This window comes from Pseudorca crassidens, chromosome 1, assembly GCF_039906515.1.
Source record: "Pseudorca crassidens isolate mPseCra1 chromosome 1, mPseCra1.hap1, whole genome shotgun sequence".
NCBI lineage: Eukaryota > Metazoa > Chordata > Mammalia > Artiodactyla > Delphinidae > Pseudorca > Pseudorca crassidens.
This window is the reverse complement of record NC_090296.1, coordinates 68132056-68150234: the sequence shown is the minus strand read 5'-3', so window position 1 is coordinate 68150234 and position 18179 is coordinate 68132056. Positions and strand designations below refer to the sequence as shown.

General features: G+C 36.3%; 1 protein-coding gene across 10 annotated transcripts in view; it reads left to right on the top strand.

Annotated features, from left to right (window-relative positions):
* Nucleotides 1–18179, top strand: part of G2E3 (G2/M-phase specific E3 ubiquitin protein ligase) — a 66206-nt gene that overhangs the window by 28401 nt on the left and 19626 nt on the right. For 7 of the 10 annotated variants that reach the window (XR_010943629.1, XR_010943624.1, XM_067738273.1 and 4 more), the window contains 6 exons: nt 2678–2779; nt 5416–5540; nt 6564–6729; nt 10955–11061; nt 11751–11867; nt 17962–18086. Coding sequence is in view for 8 of the 10 variants with exons in the window: in XM_067738273.1 (XP_067594374.1) it covers nt 2678–2779; nt 5416–5540; nt 6564–6729; nt 10955–11061; nt 11751–11867; nt 17962–18086 (742 nt within the window). In the remaining 2 variants the exon portion in view is untranslated. Of the gene's footprint in view, nt 1–12; nt 164–2677; nt 2780–5415; nt 5541–6563; nt 6730–10954; nt 11062–11750; nt 11868–17961; nt 18087–18179 lie in introns of all 10 variants that reach the window. The other 3 variants (XM_067738292.1, XM_067738263.1, XM_067738301.1) reach the window with 3 other exon arrangements.

Sequence of the window (18179 nt, the reverse complement as noted above, 5' to 3'; positions counted from 1 at the left end):
ATTAAATCCTAGCAATCTGATATTCTTCTAAAGAAGAGAATTCGATCCTGATGGCTGGTTTCTGAGAAATGGATAAGTCATTTAACTTTTCTGGATCTCCTTTTGCTTATATGTAAAAATAAGATTTTTCATTTATCAAATTCTAAGATTCTGAAATTACTTGGTACGTAGAAATACCTGTCATCATTACCTGCTTATTTTTGTCTAACCCTTTAGGGCCTCAGTGGAAAAAACGAGAAAATGGTTAGGTCTCTAAGGGAGTTGTTCATTTTAGTACTTTGTTTTCATTGTTGCTAGTGATAAGTCTCAGAAAAGACTTGTTTGAAGGTTTAAGAAGTAAAAGAAAAGTATTTTATTTCACAGAGAACCTGGAAAGAAAAGTTCTGACTAAAGGTAATAAATACTTGTGTAAAAGGAAATAGGTTAATTTATGTGTCACTCAGAAGAAAGAAAAAATGTCATATTGAGAATTAGTCTCTCATTTGTTCCCCATTCCCTCCACCAGCTTCTCACCTCACTGAATCTGCCTTAAGATATTAGTGGCACCATCACTGCCTTAGCATGCTAAGGTTGCATGAGCACATGCAGCATTTCTTGGCACTTGTATTAGTTATATATTGCTGCTTAACTATTTATCCTGAAATTTAGCAGCTTAAGCAACATTTATTGTCTCAAATGGTTTCTTTTTTTAAATTAATTTTTATTGGAGTATAGTTGATTTACAATGTTGTGTTAGTTTCTGCTGTACAGCAAAGTGAATCAGTTATACAGTGAATACATATATTCACTCTTTTTTAGATTCTTTTCCCATATAGGTCATTACAGATTATTGAGTAGAGTTCTCTGTGCTATGTGGTAGGTTCTTATTATCTATTTTATATATAGTAGTGTGTATGTGTCAATCCCAATCTCCCAATTTATCCCTCCCTCCCCCCCACTTCCCCCTTGGTAACCATAAGATTGTTTTCGACATCTGTGACTATTTCTGTTCTCAAATGGTTTCTGAAGGACAGGAATCTGGTATTGGGTGAGCTGGGTGGTTCTGGCTCAGGGTCTCTCATGAGGATGCAATTGAGATGTCAGCCATGGTTCAGTCATCTGAAAGCTTGACTGGGCTGGAGTATCCATCTCCAATGGCTCACTCACGTGGCTTTTGGCCTCAGTTCCTCCTAACTGTTGGCAGAAGGTCTCTGTTCCGTACTTCCTGGGCTATAGGGCTGCTCACAGCATGGCATCTGCCTTCTCCCAGAGGAAGTGATAAAAGAGAGAGACAGAGGGATAGATATACACCAAGATGGAACCATATGACCTAGTTTTTACAGTTGCATACCACTGTTACTTTTGCTTTATTCTGTTAGAGGTGAGTCGTTAATTCTAGCCCACACTTAAGGGGAAGGAATTAGTTCCCACCACTTTAAGGAAGGAGTATCAACAAATTTGTGGACATATTTTTATACCCACAACAGCATCCATGTTAAAACTCTTTAGATGTTTCCTTGAGAAATCATCTAACATAAATTCTTGGTGTTTCTCTAAAATTTGTAGACTGGTCTAGGAACCTACTTACTTTGTACCAAGATTTAAGGGACCATGAAGTTGACATTCCAAACATATTTGTAAGTTAGAGCCTTATAGTCTGCATCACAAAAGAAAACCTTTTCATTTTTCTAAAGAGTGTGTTTTACTTTTTATGTAGTAGAGTTAAGACAACTATTTTATTAGTCAGTGGGTTATTTTTTCATAATTCTTAAGTAACATATATCACTTTTGGGTTTTTTTAAGGATATATTATACTGATTAAAATAAAACTCTGATCACAAATCTGAAGTATGTTGGAGTTATTTAATATGCTTAAGTTGGTCATATCAAAATTTCCCTTATATTCTTTATTTTATTAATGAGTATAGTAATCCTGAAACATACTGACCCTAGGCTCAACACTTAAAAGATTCTGTTTCATTGTGAACACGAAAGTATAGTAATGTTATAAATGGTAATGGAATGTTAGAGCTGAAAGAGACTTGGAAACAACCTAGTCTATTGTTTTTATTTTTGTGTTTAATGTCAGAAACATTAAATTACTTGCCTAGGCTTTCAGAAAGTTGGACACAGAGCCTGGTTTGCAAAGTCAGGATTTCTTATTCACAGTCTCATGCTTTTTCTTGATTCATGTTCCTTTAACATATTTAAATTAAAGTTAAAACAGATTTTTAAAAATTCATTTGCATTAACTACAATTCAGTAGATTCCCTATAAATATGTCTTCTATGATTCAGAATCCAGCGAGATTTAAAGTTAACCTAAAATATCACTGATAATTATCTCCATAGTATTCATTATTATTACATATACGCCTTTAGGTATATGCCACTTTTTTTCCCCTAAAGCTTGATTATAAGTGTTTTTTGTTGTTTTTCTTCCTTTCTTTTTCTGTTATTTTCTGTAATACTTTTTAGAAACCAGTTTGGTTACATGAACTGTTAATATACAGTGTCTTCCAAATCAAAGAATGTGAGTAGCCTCTTACTTTGACCATGAAAAATAACTATTATAGGTAAGAGATACTTAAAATTTGAATTGTTTTATGCCCATTTTTTATTGGAATATTATAGGTATATATTTTTTATTCCAAACTAGTTTCTTAGAGTTTATTTTCTAATTGAGAATATATTCATAGTTGATGTCAAGTGGAATTTGGCAGAGGGGTAAAGAAGAAGAAGGAGTTTATGGTTTTCTAATAGAAGATATCAGGAAAGAAGTGACTAGGGCTTCGAAACTGGTAAGTAAATTATTTTACTCATTACACCTAATACCATAAATATTGTCAATACTAAGGAAGTCTATTCTATCACTTTCTCTACTAGAAATCTGTAAGATATTGTTTTTATGTTCCAATGCTTATTTTTGTCAAATACAGTAAATTTTAGAAGAACATTTTGCTAAACCAACCCTGGATAAGATATGTGACGATACTGATTTCACTTCCTTATCTTCTTCTGACTTACCCATCATTTCATCCACTCTTACCATCAGAATTATGACCATACTTCCACTCAGCTGTTCTTCAGACCTCCAATCCTGAGGCAACCCAACTATTAACTTTCATTCTTATATCTCATTTGTTGGGTTGGAATGAAAGATTGACATGGAAATTACACAACTATACAGACTAATAATTTATGATCTCAACATCTCTTGTGGCTCTTCTGTGACATGGTGTTCTTGTGTTCCATGCCTTTTGTTCTCCAAGATAGATATTCTAAACCTTAACTCCTTATTCATTCAGTTATAATTTGTGAATCTTTTGTGTGATAGCTTACTATGTTATGCAATGAACAGACTGTAGGTCTCCATGTGGCCTGAGTAGAAATAATGAGAGTTAAGAGAATGAGAAGATTGGAAGTACAGGGGTTTCTGTTCAGAGAATGTGATAATGGAATTGATGATTTCCATGGTGGAGCAGTTTGGGGTGATGAGAGGATTCTTCATTACACTGGAGTGGTGATGAAGTGCATTGACACATTTTAGTTGAGGAAGTCAAAGAAAGGTTGTCCCATCAGTGCAGAAGTCATTTAGAATGACAGCAAGAATTAAAATACAGAGAAAGGTGCCAAAGTCTGGAGGTGGAGAACTGACCAGGAAATTATTAGATGGCAGAGAGTAGATGTCATTATGTTCAAAGGACCATATCTTTTTAAGTCTGATAGAGTAGTGGCCTACAATCTGCCACACAGAACTAAAATAATGTTCTGCTTGTCCTCCTTCCTGCCTCTAACCATATCCCACTCCCACTCCTTGCCAAGTCTGGAAATTAAGGAGGCTGGAAAAATAAGCAGCTTCATTCAAGAGATACTATAAGGGAAGCATGCAGAGACCTTTCTTTTAGTTGAGACAAAGAAATGGAAGCAATTATTTTTAAAGATGTTGAAGATGCAGAGGAGTTAACGGTAAAATAGAGGTTCTAAGGTACAAGGGAAAACCTTGGGAAAAAGGTTAACAGTGGCATTTATCTAAGGGCCATGTGGAAGTATTAGTATCAAAATTTCTCAATCTTCTGGTGATAGTGAACTTGTCATGAAACATGACCTGTATAGGTCCCCTTGCAGTTTGGAAGTGTTTTCTTAAGACATCTGTAACCTCTCTGAGTATATTGTGAAACTTTGAGAATATCTTGATACTGAAGAGGTGTCTGTATTTGTGACCTTACAGTAGAATTCCATACGTCAGTTTACAGGGAGAACCTCAGGTTGGCAAAGTATACAACCTGGTGTTGTTTGACGGGTCAGCAGTATAATCTCTCCATCAGTGGCCATTATAGTTGTCATCTCAAGGGTTCCAAGATATTTTCAGTACTGTTCTGTATTTTACTAATGATTGATTCATCTAATAGTCTTTCTGTTTATATACCACCGTTATATTTAAGTTAGTGGCAGTGGTATTGTATTTGTTTGCTAGGGCTGCTGTAATAGATTACCACAAACTGGGTTGCTTGAAACAGAAATTTATTCTCTCACAATTCTGGAGACTGAACGTTCCAAATCAAGCTGTTAAAGGGATTGATTCTTTCTGGAAGCTCTGAGGGATAATCTGTTCCATGCTTCTCTTCGAACTTCTGATGCCTGCTTGGCAACCTTTGGCATTCCTTGGTTTGTGGCAGCATAACTCCAATCTCTGCTTCCATCTTCATGTGGCCTCCCCCAGTGTGTGTCTCTTAAATCTCCCTCTCCTTTTACTTATAAGGACACCAGCCTTTTGATTGAGGGACCACTCTAAATCCAAGATGAACTCATCTTGAAATCTTTAGCTTTCAAGATACTTGTAAACTAAAGATAGCTTTGTAGATACTTGTAAATCAAGTATCTACAAAGATCTTGTTTCCAAATAAGGTCACATTCAAAGGTACCAGGAATTAGGACTTGAACATATCTTTTGAGGGAATCACTACTTAACCTACTGTGGGTATCTAACACTTTTTCATTTGGTTAGGATAGAGTGATCCTAGCCAATATTTTACAGATTGGTTTTTAGTATTGTTTTGCTGTTGTCCTTAATAAATATTTCCTAACTATGTGTTTTCTATTGAAATTTGAATGACACTTTCATGTATAACCATTATGTTTACAAACCCTTCCGTTTAAAATATTTTAGCAGATACGAAGGAAATGAAGCTTCTCTGGTTAGAGGTGTTTCCTTTACCAGAAATTGTTATGGGAGTGAATCTTTAGTCCCTTTAGATTGTTTCTGGGTAGAACAGGTTTTTTCAGGAAATTTCTTTAATATACTATCTTCACAGCTGTTGTATGATGAAAATAATTTTCAGACTCTCCACAAAGAATATTCATTTATACCTCGGTCTTATCTATAGTACTCAAGTTTTGTACGTGTTATAACTCCTATTTTTATACTTGCTTTTAGAAATGCTGTATTTGCAAGAAAACCGGTGCTTCAATTGGATGTGTCACACCCCGATGTAAACGAAGTTATCATTTCCCATGCGGACTTCAGAGAGAATGTATTTTCCAGTTCACTGGCAATTTTGCGTGAGTTAATTAACTGTTGAATATGAAAGAAAATGTAAAAGAAAAATGGAAAGTGGATCTCCCAATTATATAATTCCTTTGTCAAATTTCTTTTCAAAGCTGCATTGAGGTTTTATGTATACTTTAGATATGTGTGTGTGGGTGTGTGTACATATATATATAATTTCTCTCCCCTTCCTTTATGATCATTTCTATTTGCAGAGTCTGGAGAATTGCAATATCTGTAATGGGCTTAATGATTAATATTCATCTCTAGCTTTCAGCTCTAGAATGTAATATGGAACTGTTAATATACTCATATTCAGTGAAAATTTCCAGCTTACATAATTCTAGATTTTATGTCATTCTTTAGATTTAATAGTTTACTTTTTTTCCACAGGGACATATGTGTTTCTCATTGAGTAAAGTGAAGGCATGTAAATTTGGTGGAGTCCAAAAAATAAATATTATGCCCTGGGATGCCCCTAAAAATATTTGCTTCTTGACTTTAGCTCTAAACATCAAGATTTTATGAATTTTGGTATTTGGTATCATGAGTGTTTTATTTCTTTTAGTCTTTGTGCTCTTGACCTATTTAATGGATTGTTTTCTATGAGAATTGCAGTTTAGAAAATACAAATGGAAATACATTTAGTGGGTTAAGAATAAGTTATTATTTGCATTTTATTTGTTATATTATTAATATATTATTTTTAAGTTTAAGTTCCTTCCTTTGATTTTGTGCAAGGTTGAGTACAATGGTGTGTATACTCTGTTGCTAACAGTATTACGTAGGATTCTCAACATAATATTAGTTACTGAAATTCTGTGAAGTAAATCTCACCAGCAAAAGGTTCACATTTTGAAAATTCAGCTCTCCTTAGTTATAGATTATGAGACTGATTTATAGTGCCGTTGTTCCAGTCTGTTGTAGGTTAATTACAAGAGAGACGAATGAATTTTCCCTTACAAATATGAATTGTAAAGCTAGTCTAGTTGTGCTGTATAATTTATTAGATGTTTTAAAATAATATACGTTTTTAGGTCATTTTGTTGGAACCATCGACCTGTTCAGATAATTACATCTAATAATTATAGAGACTCCTTACCATGCACCATTTGCTTGGAATTTATTGAGCCTATTCCAACTTACAGCATATTACGAAGTCCTTGTTGTAAGAATGCTTGGTTCCATAGAGACTGTTTACAGGTAAGATGTTTTGTCAGCTTTTTCTGGTATAAAATTTGTTGCTTGCTAATTTGAATTTTAAATTAGAAAAAATTGATGTGTATTTTAGCTCTTACTACTTGTAACTTTTTTTTTTTTTTTTTTTTTGCGGTACGCGGGCCTCTCACTGTTGTGGTCTCTCCCATTGCGGAGCACAGGCTCCGGAAGCGCAGGCTCCGGAAGCGCAGGCTCAGCGGCCATGGCTCACGGGCCCAGCCGCTCCGCGGCATGTGGGATCTTCCCAGACCGGGGCACGAACCCGTGTCCCCTGCATCGGCAGGCGGACTCTCCACCACTGCGCCACCAGGGAAGCCCTACTTGTAACTTTTTAAAACAGCTTTATTGAATCAAATTTTACATATAAAATTCACCCTATTGAAGTGTACAATTAATGTTTGTTTGGTTTTTTTTTTTGCGGTACGCGGGCCTCTCACTGCTGTGGCCTCTCCCGCCGCGGAGCAACAGGCTCCGGACGCGCAGGCTCAGTGGCCAATGGCCCACGGGCGCAGCCGCTCCGCGGCACGCGGGACCCTCCCGGACCGGGGCACAAACCTGTGTCCCCTGCATTGGCAGGCGGACTCCCAACCACTGCACCACCAGGGAAGCCCTACAATTAATGTTTTAATAAAAGTTTAGATACTACCTTTTAAGGTATATTTACACTTTTAAAAATTTGTTGTTTTAACCTAAGGATTTTGTTTGTATTTCACAATGAATAATACACAAATTTTAATTCCCAAGTTCATTTATATATTTAAGCTTAGAAAACAAGATATGTGAAATAATTAACTGTAAGCTAATTTAATGTTAAGAGGTCTATTTTTTTTAGCTGTAGTAAACACTATCATAACTTTTTGACAGTAAACTGATTACTATCTAATGAATTGATACTAATATTAGTTCTTTGAGAGCCACCTTGTATGTCAAACCTGACGACAAGTTTTCAAGTAAATGAAATATCATAAAACACACATTAAACAATTTAGTTTCTTCAATTCAGAAGATAATTTAAAATTTTTAAAAGATCCCAGTTATTAATAATGTCCAATATATAGTATAAATGTGTGAAAGTGCCAATTGTTAGACAGTTATAGTTGATAGAATGCCAAGTGACACAGGGTTTACTTAAGTTTATACTGTTTTTTAAAGCTTGGCTTTTATTATTGTTTAGTAAAATGAAATGTTATTATTGATTACAAATTAACTACAAAAGTTCTTTTTTTTAAGTTAGGAGATGTAAATCCTCTTATATTTCAACAAAATCTTAAAAGTACTAACAGTAGTCAAAGTAGTAAAGCTTGATTACTTCCTGTTTTTTTTTGTATGAGCCTTGAACTCTTATTCTTAGTATTAGTTATTATTAGTTATCAGTTAAAAGTGGCAGGATGGAGCCTATTTTGTTGGGTAAATATTAGAAATCCTGTTCATTCTTACAAAGAAGTGTTTGTAAAGGGATCTAGCGTGCAGTTCATAAACATCATGAAGTGCTATCTTTACCTATTGAGGAAGAAGTTCACATTATGTGAGAATCTTTAAAAGGTAATTTATCTTAATTCAGGGTTTGTATTTGAATGAATTGAATGTAATTGCTGCCAAATGTATCATCTTGTTAACTTTGTATAATTTGTAGTAGTATGTTATTTTTCAGGACAAATAAGATTTGCCTCATTATGCATTAATAATGAAACAGAGAGAGGTTCTCAAATTTGACCTAGTATTCATAGGACTTTTTGTGAACTCCGAAAATACCACGTTTCTAATTCTGTCATTAAAAACTAGAAGTAGTACTACTAACAAAAATGTAGGTCTACTTTATGCAGATATAAGGTCATGGCTCCATGGACACCTGTCTGTGATATAAATATTAACAAGCAAGCAATTATTACTTGGTTAGAGCACACCAGGACAGAGCTCATTCTTGAGTCATTGTTCCTTAAAAGAACTCCAGTGGCTTTTCCACTCTGATACAAGTCTTAACTGAAATAGTAAATGGAGTCTACCCTGTTCAGGTAGCTATAATAATACCCAAATAATTTTTTTTAATCTCTGAACTCCATTAATATAAAAGAGTTGAAGGAAGAACAAACCTATGCAGTAGGATGAGAATTGTATGTGGTTAAGCAAATTTCATTTGTGACCACTACAAATGCTATATACATTGGGATTTTGTGAGGAGAGACTATAGATTAATATCAAAGAAATTGACTTTTCACTCTGTATGCAGAGAATTGTCACTATTCTTGTTCAGTTTGGATTTCTCACATCATTGCTGTGGTCTTGTTGGTATCATTCATATGTCCTATGCTGTTTTTCTTTTCTCCATGCTAGACAGTTCTTGTATCATATCCTATACTTAGTAAGATCTTGGTATCTGTGTACAATTGCTCAAAGATCCTTTAGGTTCAGCAGAGATTTCATTAACTTGTTGCTTCCCTCTCACATGTTGTGTGTGTGCTACCTGCTAGTTGTTTGAACCTGGATTCCTCTTTGTCCACTTCTTTCTTCACCATCCACAAATCATTCTCCAAGTCTGTCAGATCTGCTTAATATTTTTGATGTATCCTTTTTTGTTGCTACCCTCTACCTTAAACCCTTTGTGATTTCACTTCAGACACTTTTTTTTTTTAACTAAACTTTTGCCGGAGGCCACTAACTCCTGCATGCCTTATTCTCTGTCAATTCTTCACACTACTAACTTTAATTTACCTGTCTATTTTAATTACTTAGTTCAGTATGATCAGCGTGTAATTTCTAAGTATATTATTATTATTTCCCCAATCACATGTACTCTTTTGCTATTCCCTCTCCTTGTATTGTCTTTTGTCCTATTTTCCTGGCACACCCCTACTCCTTTCATACTTAACTTTGACCGTACCATCCCTGTGACATTTTTGTCAGGCTCTTACATAAACTTCAGTACTTGTTCCTTTCTCTTCCGTATATACTTTTTGTTTATTTGTTTAGTTATTTTTAAATAAATTTATGTATTTATTTTTGGCTGCGTTGGATCTTCATTGCTGCGCATGGGCTTTCTCTGGTTGCAGTGAGCAGGGGCTACTCTTCTTTGCAATGCGTGGGCTTCTCATTGCGGTGGCTTCTCTTGTTGCAGAGCATGGGGTCTAGGCACGCAGGCTTCTGTAGTGTGGCACACGGGCTCAGTAGTTGTGACTCGTGGGCTCTAGAGCACAGGCTCAGTAGTTGTAGCACGCGGGCTTAGTTGTTCTGCGGCATGTGGGATCTTCCCGGACCAGGGCTCGAACCCGTGTTCCCTGCATTGGCAGGCGGATTCTTAACCCCTGCGCCACCAGGGAAGTCCTAAAAGTATTTTTTAAAAAGTATCTATAGAAGAGAGGGAAGATCCCACATGCCGCGGAGCAACTAAGCCCATGTGCCACAACTACTCAAGCCCGCACGCCTAGAGCCCATGCTCCGCAACAAAGAGTAGCCCACACTCGCTGTAACTAGAGAAAGCCTGCATGCAGCAGCGAAGACCCAACGCAGCCATAAATAAATAAATGTATTAAAAAATAATAATACTTTTATAGTATATGCCTACTCACAAGAATTCCTTGAAATAGGATCTAAGTCATTTTATGTTTCTATTTTTGGTACTAGCATAGTGTTTGGCGCCTATATAGTAGGGATTAAATATTTATTAAATGAGTGTGTGCTACTAGCTTTTTAAACTGGTGATTGGCTACGCTTTCTCTCTCTTTCTGCTGCTTCTGTATTTTTATTTGCTGAAGCAGTGAGAATAGGTTTTATGCTTCTCCCCCTTAGGAAGAAAACTTACAGAGATTGAGTTAAAAACAGAACCAACGATGCTTTATATGTAACATTTATTTAAACATCCTTCCTAGATGGAGTAACTAAAGATGTTTACTGTTTTATTCACAGAGAGTGATGGACAACACAATATTTGGGAACAGAAATGACATTAGATACAAAGGGTTGAGAAACACATATTGGTGATAGATGTAAAGAACAGTCAATTCATTAGCTTAATTTTTTTTCCCATTGGGAGAAATATCCCCAAGTTTTAGCACTAGGGTAACTTAGTTTATCAAAGTTTATGAACCACAAACATAAAAAATAAGTTTCCATAATATATATGTGAAAAGTAGCACACATGTTCTGTTAGCTATCTTATTCATAACCTGATAACCTGTTAAATTATTAATCATATATTTTCTATTTTCCACTATAGGTTCAAGCAATAAATGCAGGAATGTTTTTCTTTAGGTGCACAGTATGCAATAATAGTGATATATTTCAGAAAGAGATGTTGAGAATGGGAATTCATATTCCTGAAAAGTGAGTAACATTTAGCCTTTTGATGAAAAGATGTTTTAAATATAGGATTTAATAACAATGGAAATAATCATTGATGTCTGATTAATTACTCATGGACAAGCAGCCATTTCAAACAGGGAAATGTAAAACCGTCCCCGCCACCTTTCCTCCTCCTCCCCAGATTGCTAGTTCTTGAGAACCAGGTCCTGACTTAAATGTCTCATTAGTTGTTTATAGTCTCTTAATAATTGTACACCTCACTTGTGTACAATATTGATTGATTGATTGATACACAAGTATAATAGGCTTCAAAATGGTATGTATAAATTATTTGAGAGAATCAAGATGTGGTTTAAAATGTATAAGAATTTTCTTAATACTTAAAGGTGAGGAATCCAGAAATATGGTACTAAACTTGAAATTCAAAAAATTGGAAGTGAAATATTAGGAAAAATGTAAGTTTCAGAACTTACATTTTTCATTTAGCTTAATTTTTCATTTAGCATTTGAAATTCACTGTGAGACTAATTAACTGTAGGATAAAATGACACTAAGGGATTTATATATTGAAGTGAATGATTAATCGTAAAAAGAACAAGTTTCATCCTTGTTCCTAAGTTTGTGAAGAGTTTATAGTTTTAGATTCATTATCAGTCCTTTTATGTAACATTTTAGGCCAAAGTATATTTTATATCTTGCTTCATTTACAGAGATGCATCTTGGGAATTAGAGGAAAATGCTTATCAAGAGCTTCTGCAGCACTATGAGCATTGTGATGTCCGAAGATGTCGTTGCAAAGAAGGGCGAGACTATAATGTGCCTGACAGGTATATGGGGAAGTTCAGTTGTGCTTAGTGTCCTTTTTTCTTTAACATCTTTATTGGAGTATAATTGCTTTACAATGGTGTGTTAGTTTCTGCTTTATAACAAAGTGAATCAGTTATACATATACATATGTTCCCATATCTCTTCCCTCTTGCGTCTCCGTCTCTCCCACCCTCCCTATCCCACCCCTCTAGGTGGTCACAAAGCACTGAGCTGATCTGTCTGTGCTATGCGGCTGCTTCCCACTAGCTATCTAGCTTCCCACTAGCTATTTTACGTTTGGTAGTGTGTATATGTCCATGCCACTCTCTCACTTTGTCACAGCTTACCCTTCCACCTCCCCATATCCTCAAGTCCATTCTCTAGTAGGTCTGTGTCTTTATTCCCATCTTACCCCTAGGTTCTTCATGACATTTTCTTTTTTTCTTAGATTCCATATATGTGTGTTAGCATATGGTATTTGTCTTTCTCTTTCTGACTTACTTCACTCTGTATGACAGACTCTAGGTCTATCCACCTCATTACAAATAGCGCAATTTCGTTTCTTTTTATGGATGGGTAATATTCCATTGTATATATGTGCCACATCTTCTTTATACATTCATCCGATGAGAGACACTTAGGTTGCATCCATCTCCTGGCTATTGTAAATAGAGCTGCAATGAACATTTTGCTACATGACTTCTTTTGAACTATGGTTTTCTCAGGGTATATGCCCAGTAGTGGGATTGCTGGGTCATATGGTAGTTCTATTTGTAGTTTTTTAAGGAACCTCCATACTGTTCTCCATAGTGGCTGTACCAATTCACATACCCACCAGCAGTGCAAGAGTGTTCCCTTTTCTCCACACCCTCTCCAGCATTTATTGTTTCTAGATGTTTTTGTTTTGTTTTGTTTTGTTTTTTGGTACATGGGCCTCTCACCGTTGTGACCTCTCCTGTTGCAGAGCACAGGCTCGGGACATGCAGGCTCAGCGGCCATGGCTCACGGGCCCAGCAGCTCCGCAGCATGTGGGATCTTCCCGGACCGGGGCACGAACCCGTGTCCCCTGCATTGGCAGGTGGACTCTCAACCACTGTGCCACCAGGGAAGCCCTGTTTCTAGATGTTTTGATGATGGCCATTCTGACTGGTGTGAGATGATATCTCATTGTAGTTTTGATTTGCATTTCTCTAGTGATTAATGATGTTGAGCATTCTTTCATGTGTTTGTTGGCAATCTGTATATCTTCTTTGGAGAAATGTCTATGTAGGTCTTCTGCCCATTTTTGGATTGGGTTGTTTGTTTTTTTGTTATTGAGCTGCATGAGCTGCTTGTAAATTTTGGAGATTAATTGTTTGTCACTTGCTTCATTTGCAAATATTTTCTCCCATTCTGAGGGTTGTCTTTTGGTCTTGTTTATGGTTTCCTTTGCTGTGCAAAAGCTTTGAAGTTTCATTAGGTCCCATTTGTTTATTTTTATTTCCATTTCTTTAGGAGGTGGGTCAAAAAGGATCTTGCTGTGATTTATGTCATAGAGTGTTCTGCCTATGTTTTCCTCTAAGAGTTTGATAGCTTCTGGCCTTACATTTAGGTCTTCAATCCATTTTGAGCTCATTTTTGTGTATGGTGTTAGGGAGTGTTCTAATCTCGTACTTTTACATGTACCTGTCCAGTTTTCCCAGCACCACTTATTGAAGAGGCTGTCCTTTCTCCACTGTACATTCCTGCCTCCTTTATCAAAGATAAGGTGACCATATGTGCGTGGGTTTATATCTGGGCTTTCTATCCTGTTCATTGATCTTTCTGTTTTTGTGCCAGTACCATACTGTCATGATTACTGTAGCTTTGTAGTATAGACTGAAGTCAGGGAGCCTGATTCCTCCAGCTCCGTTTTCCGTTCTCAAGATTGCTTTGGCTATTCGGGGTCTTTTGTGTTTCCATACAAATTGTGAAATTTTTTGTTCTAGTTCTGTGAAAAATGCCAGTGGTAGTTTGATAGGGATTGCATTGAATCTGTAGATTGCGGAGTAGTGTCATTTTCACAATGTTGATTCTTCCAGTCCAAGAACATGGTATATCTCTCCATCTATTTGTATCATCTTTAATTTCTTTCATCAGGGTCTTATAATTTTCTGCATACAGGTCTTTTGTCACCTTAGGGGGGGTTATTCCTAGATATTTTATTCTTTTTGTTGCAATGGTAAATAGGAGTTGTTTCTTGATTTCACTTTCAGATTTTTCATCATTAGTGTATAGGAATGCCATAGATTTCTGTGCATTGATTTTGTATCCTGCTACTTTACCAAATTCATTGATTAGCTCTAGTAGTTTTCTGGTAGCATCTGTAGGATTCTTTATGTATAGTATCATGTCATCTGCAAACAGTGACAGCTTTACTTCTTCTTTTCCGAGTTGGATTCCTTTTTTCTCCTTTTCTTCTCTGATTTCTGTGGCTAAAACTTCCAAAACTATGTTGAATAAGAGTGGTGAGAGTGGGCAACCTTGTCTTGTTCCTGATCTTAGTGGAAATGGTTTCAGTTTTTCACCATTGAGGACAATGTTGGCTGTGGGTTTGTCATATATGGCCTTTATTATGTTGAGGAAAGTTCCCTCTATGCCTACTTTCTGGAGGGTTTTTATCACAAATGGGTGTTGAATTTTGTCGAAAGCTTTCTCTGCATCTATTGAGATGATCATATGGTTTTTCTCCTTCAATTTGTTAATATGGTTTATCACATTGATAGATTTGAGTATATTGAAGAATCCTTGCATTCCTGGAATAAACCCCACTTGATCATGGTGTATGATCCTTTTAATGTGCTGTTGGATTCTGTCTGCTAGTATTTTGTTGAGGATTTTTGCATCTATGTTCATCAGTGATATTGGCCTGTAGTTTTCTTTCTTACTGACATCTTTGTCTGGTTTTGGTATCAGGGTGATGGTGGCCTTATAGAATGAGTTTGGGAGTGTTCCTCCCTCTGCTATATTTTGGAAGAGTTTGAGAAGGATAGGTGTTAGCTCTTCTCTAAATGTTTGATAGAATTCGCCTGTGAAGCCATCTGGTCCTGGGCTTCTGTTTGTTGGAAGATTTTTAATCACAGTTTCAATTTCAGTGCTTGTGATTGGTCTGTTCATATATTCTATTTCTTCCTGATTCAGTCTTGGCAGGTTGTGTATTTCTAAGAATTTGTCCATTTCTTCCAGGTTGTCTGTTTTATTGGCATAGAGTTGCTTCTAGTAATCTCTCATGATCTTTTGTATTTCTACTAGTGTCCTTTTTTAAACCTTCAGCTTGAGAAAGTAGGTTTTCTATTTAGTGAAATGTACTTTTGCTCTTAGGATGTTAGAAATTTTAACTTGAGATGAGGTATATTTATTAAATGCATATTTATATGTGTTTACAGAAATTATTGCAGTTGGCATAATTGGAACTTTTGTGGTGTGTTTTCATGAGGCTCTGTTTTCTAGAGCTCTACTGTGGTAGCCAGTAACCACAGGTGGCTATTGAGCACTTGAAATGTGGCTATTCCAAATTGAGAGGTGTCGTAAGTGTAAAATACACACCGAAGATTTATATGTATCTTAGTTTACTAGGACTGACATAACAAAATACCACAAACCAGGTGGCTTAAACAACAGAAATTTTTCTTCTCAGAAACCTAGAGGCCAGACGTCCAAGATAAAGGCATTGGCAGGTTTGATTCTCTTGAAGCCTCTCTCCTTGGCTTGCACATGGCTCCCTTCCAGCTGTGTCCTTCTGTCTGTGCCTTAATCTTTTTTTCTTATTAGGATACCAGTCATATTGGATTAGGACCCACGCATATGGCCTCATCTTAATTATCGCTTTAAAGGCCCTATCTCCAACTACAGTCACCTTGTGAAGTACTGGGTGTTAGGTCTTCAACATATGAATTCTGGGCATGACAGAATTCAGCCCATAACAGTAAGAAAAAAAGACCTTAAAATATCTTGTTAATAATTTTTTAAATTGATTACCTGCCAAACAAAATGACTATATTTTGGAAATACTCAAATTTATTTCACCTGTTCCTTTTACCTTTTAAAATCTGGTTACTAGGAAAGTTTAAATTACATATATGATTTACATTATATTTCTATTGGATGACACTGTTCTAGAGGTTAAGAAACTAGGTTAATCTATCAGCGTTTGTTTTGGATCACTATAAGAAGGATTTGGCATTTGAAATTTATTGATTACTCTTTTGTAATATCCGTAGACGTTGACTATAATGTTAACAATCGTTTTTTGCCTTCTCTGTACACTATACTGTGTGGGGTATTAGAAATCAAGAGTATCTTTATTTTTTAAGATGCAGGATAAAAAGTAACAAATCTAATTTTGTTGAAATTTTGATAAATTTTTATCCCTGTTATGTAGTCTTAATTAATATGACAAACTTAAAGTGCTGAGCAGAATATTGGGAGCCTTATCTCTTATGGAAAGTGATTTGGCTAGGTGAGCTACAACTGATTTTGGAAGACTCAGCTGAAGTCTTGCAAGCTTTGGAAAGTTTCCCCTAAGAAGCTCTTACTATTCCTGATTCCCTGTTCTGGGCTGGATTTTCCCTTCATTGTGCTTGTTACAATAGAGTTGACAATATTTAAATTTGTCTTTGCCATTAGACTAAAGATTCATTAAGGGCGGAGGTCTCATTGAAGATGTCAAGTAATGTGTATTCTTGCCTAAGTTACTTGATCTGGTGACCCTGATTATTCATCTGTAAATACTAATAATACCCTGCTCAAGGGTTGTGCTGAGGTAGAGATGAAATTAATGTATATAAAGTGCTTTGTAGACAGTAAAGCACTTTACAGTTCTAAGAAGCAATATATTCATTAATAATGATATTTTCTAAATTCATTTTAGGCTATTTTGATTAACTAATATACATATTCCTTGTATACCTCTGGTCACCTAATCATTTGCTACCAAACTCCCTTTTCTTTCTGGCAACTACTTTGCCTTTTCTCCTAGGACACAGAATCCTGCTATCTGAATGCTTTCTTTGCAGTCTCACTCCCTCTCATCCTAGTGATAGGAAGGTAACTTGCTGAAAGGCAGCATGGTGGTGTGGTTAGGAGCATGGGTCTGAAGCCAGGTAAACTGGATTGGAAGCCTCACTCTGAGACTTACTAACAGTGTGAACTTGTTTGGGCAAGCAATTTACCCCTCTATGCTTTGGTTTCCTCTTCTTCAAAATGGAGGTAACTGGTTTTTCCAACCTTCTGAAATTTTTCCAACCTTCTGAAACTTTACATGTAAAGAGTGAGAACTGGGCCTGGTGTATAAGCACTCGTTAGCTGTCATCTTTCTTCCTCTTCATCATCAGTTGGCAGAACTATCTGGGGAAGAGAGGGAGACACAGAGAGGACATACCCCTACACACCCAAGTCCACACAGAGGGAGATTCGCCCACACCTACAAGAGGTGAAGTTACGCAGCTAAGTCTCTTATCACCCACATATCCACACACTCAGGGAGTATATCCATTTCTGTACAGACGGACGTATTCATAACCAAACAAAGAGGAGGCTGCACGCTATAACCCACACCCGTACAGAAAATGTGAATGCTGACTGGTACATGTCACACAACACAGTGGGGAAACATTGGGAGTGGGGGATTGAGGGGAAAAGATGAGAGAGAATATGAATGCGGATCACGTAGTAAGTCTGGATCCTGTTGAGCTGCACAGTACTTGGGTTGTCTGAGCAAGCTTATTATAGGAAATAATTCCTCACCTTGAATGGGAAAGATAGTATTTTAGGTAAGATAATGTATTTACTGAATGCTTCTTCCATATCAGACATACTTTGGGTATATGTGCATGTACATGCTGATATTTAGTTTAGTATTTTAAGATAGAGAATGTTTAAAGGAGGAAGTTACAAACATAATAAATGAAATGGGGGGGAAAACAACTTTAGGAAAAAGTAATGCAGTATCAAAGCAGATAATTTATTTTCCTTCCTTGGGTAAAAGGGTTGGCTGTGTGTGTGAGGTGGACAGTGAGGTGTGCAGTGGTGCTGATGGTCGGAATTAGACTAAGTTAATACCACATGGAAATAATCTGCTTCTCTTTATGTCCTCAGCAAATGGGAAATAAAGCGCTGTCAGTGTTGTGGTTCTCGCGGAACACATCTAGCCTGTTCCTCACTACAATCATGGGAACAAAATTGGGAATGTTTGGAATGTAGAGGTATTCTTTACAATTCAGGTAATATTTTGTGATTTTGAATAAAGATGTTTTTATTTAAATGCATATTATTCAAAAGTTTCTACCTATATTCTTATTATACTAACATTGGGT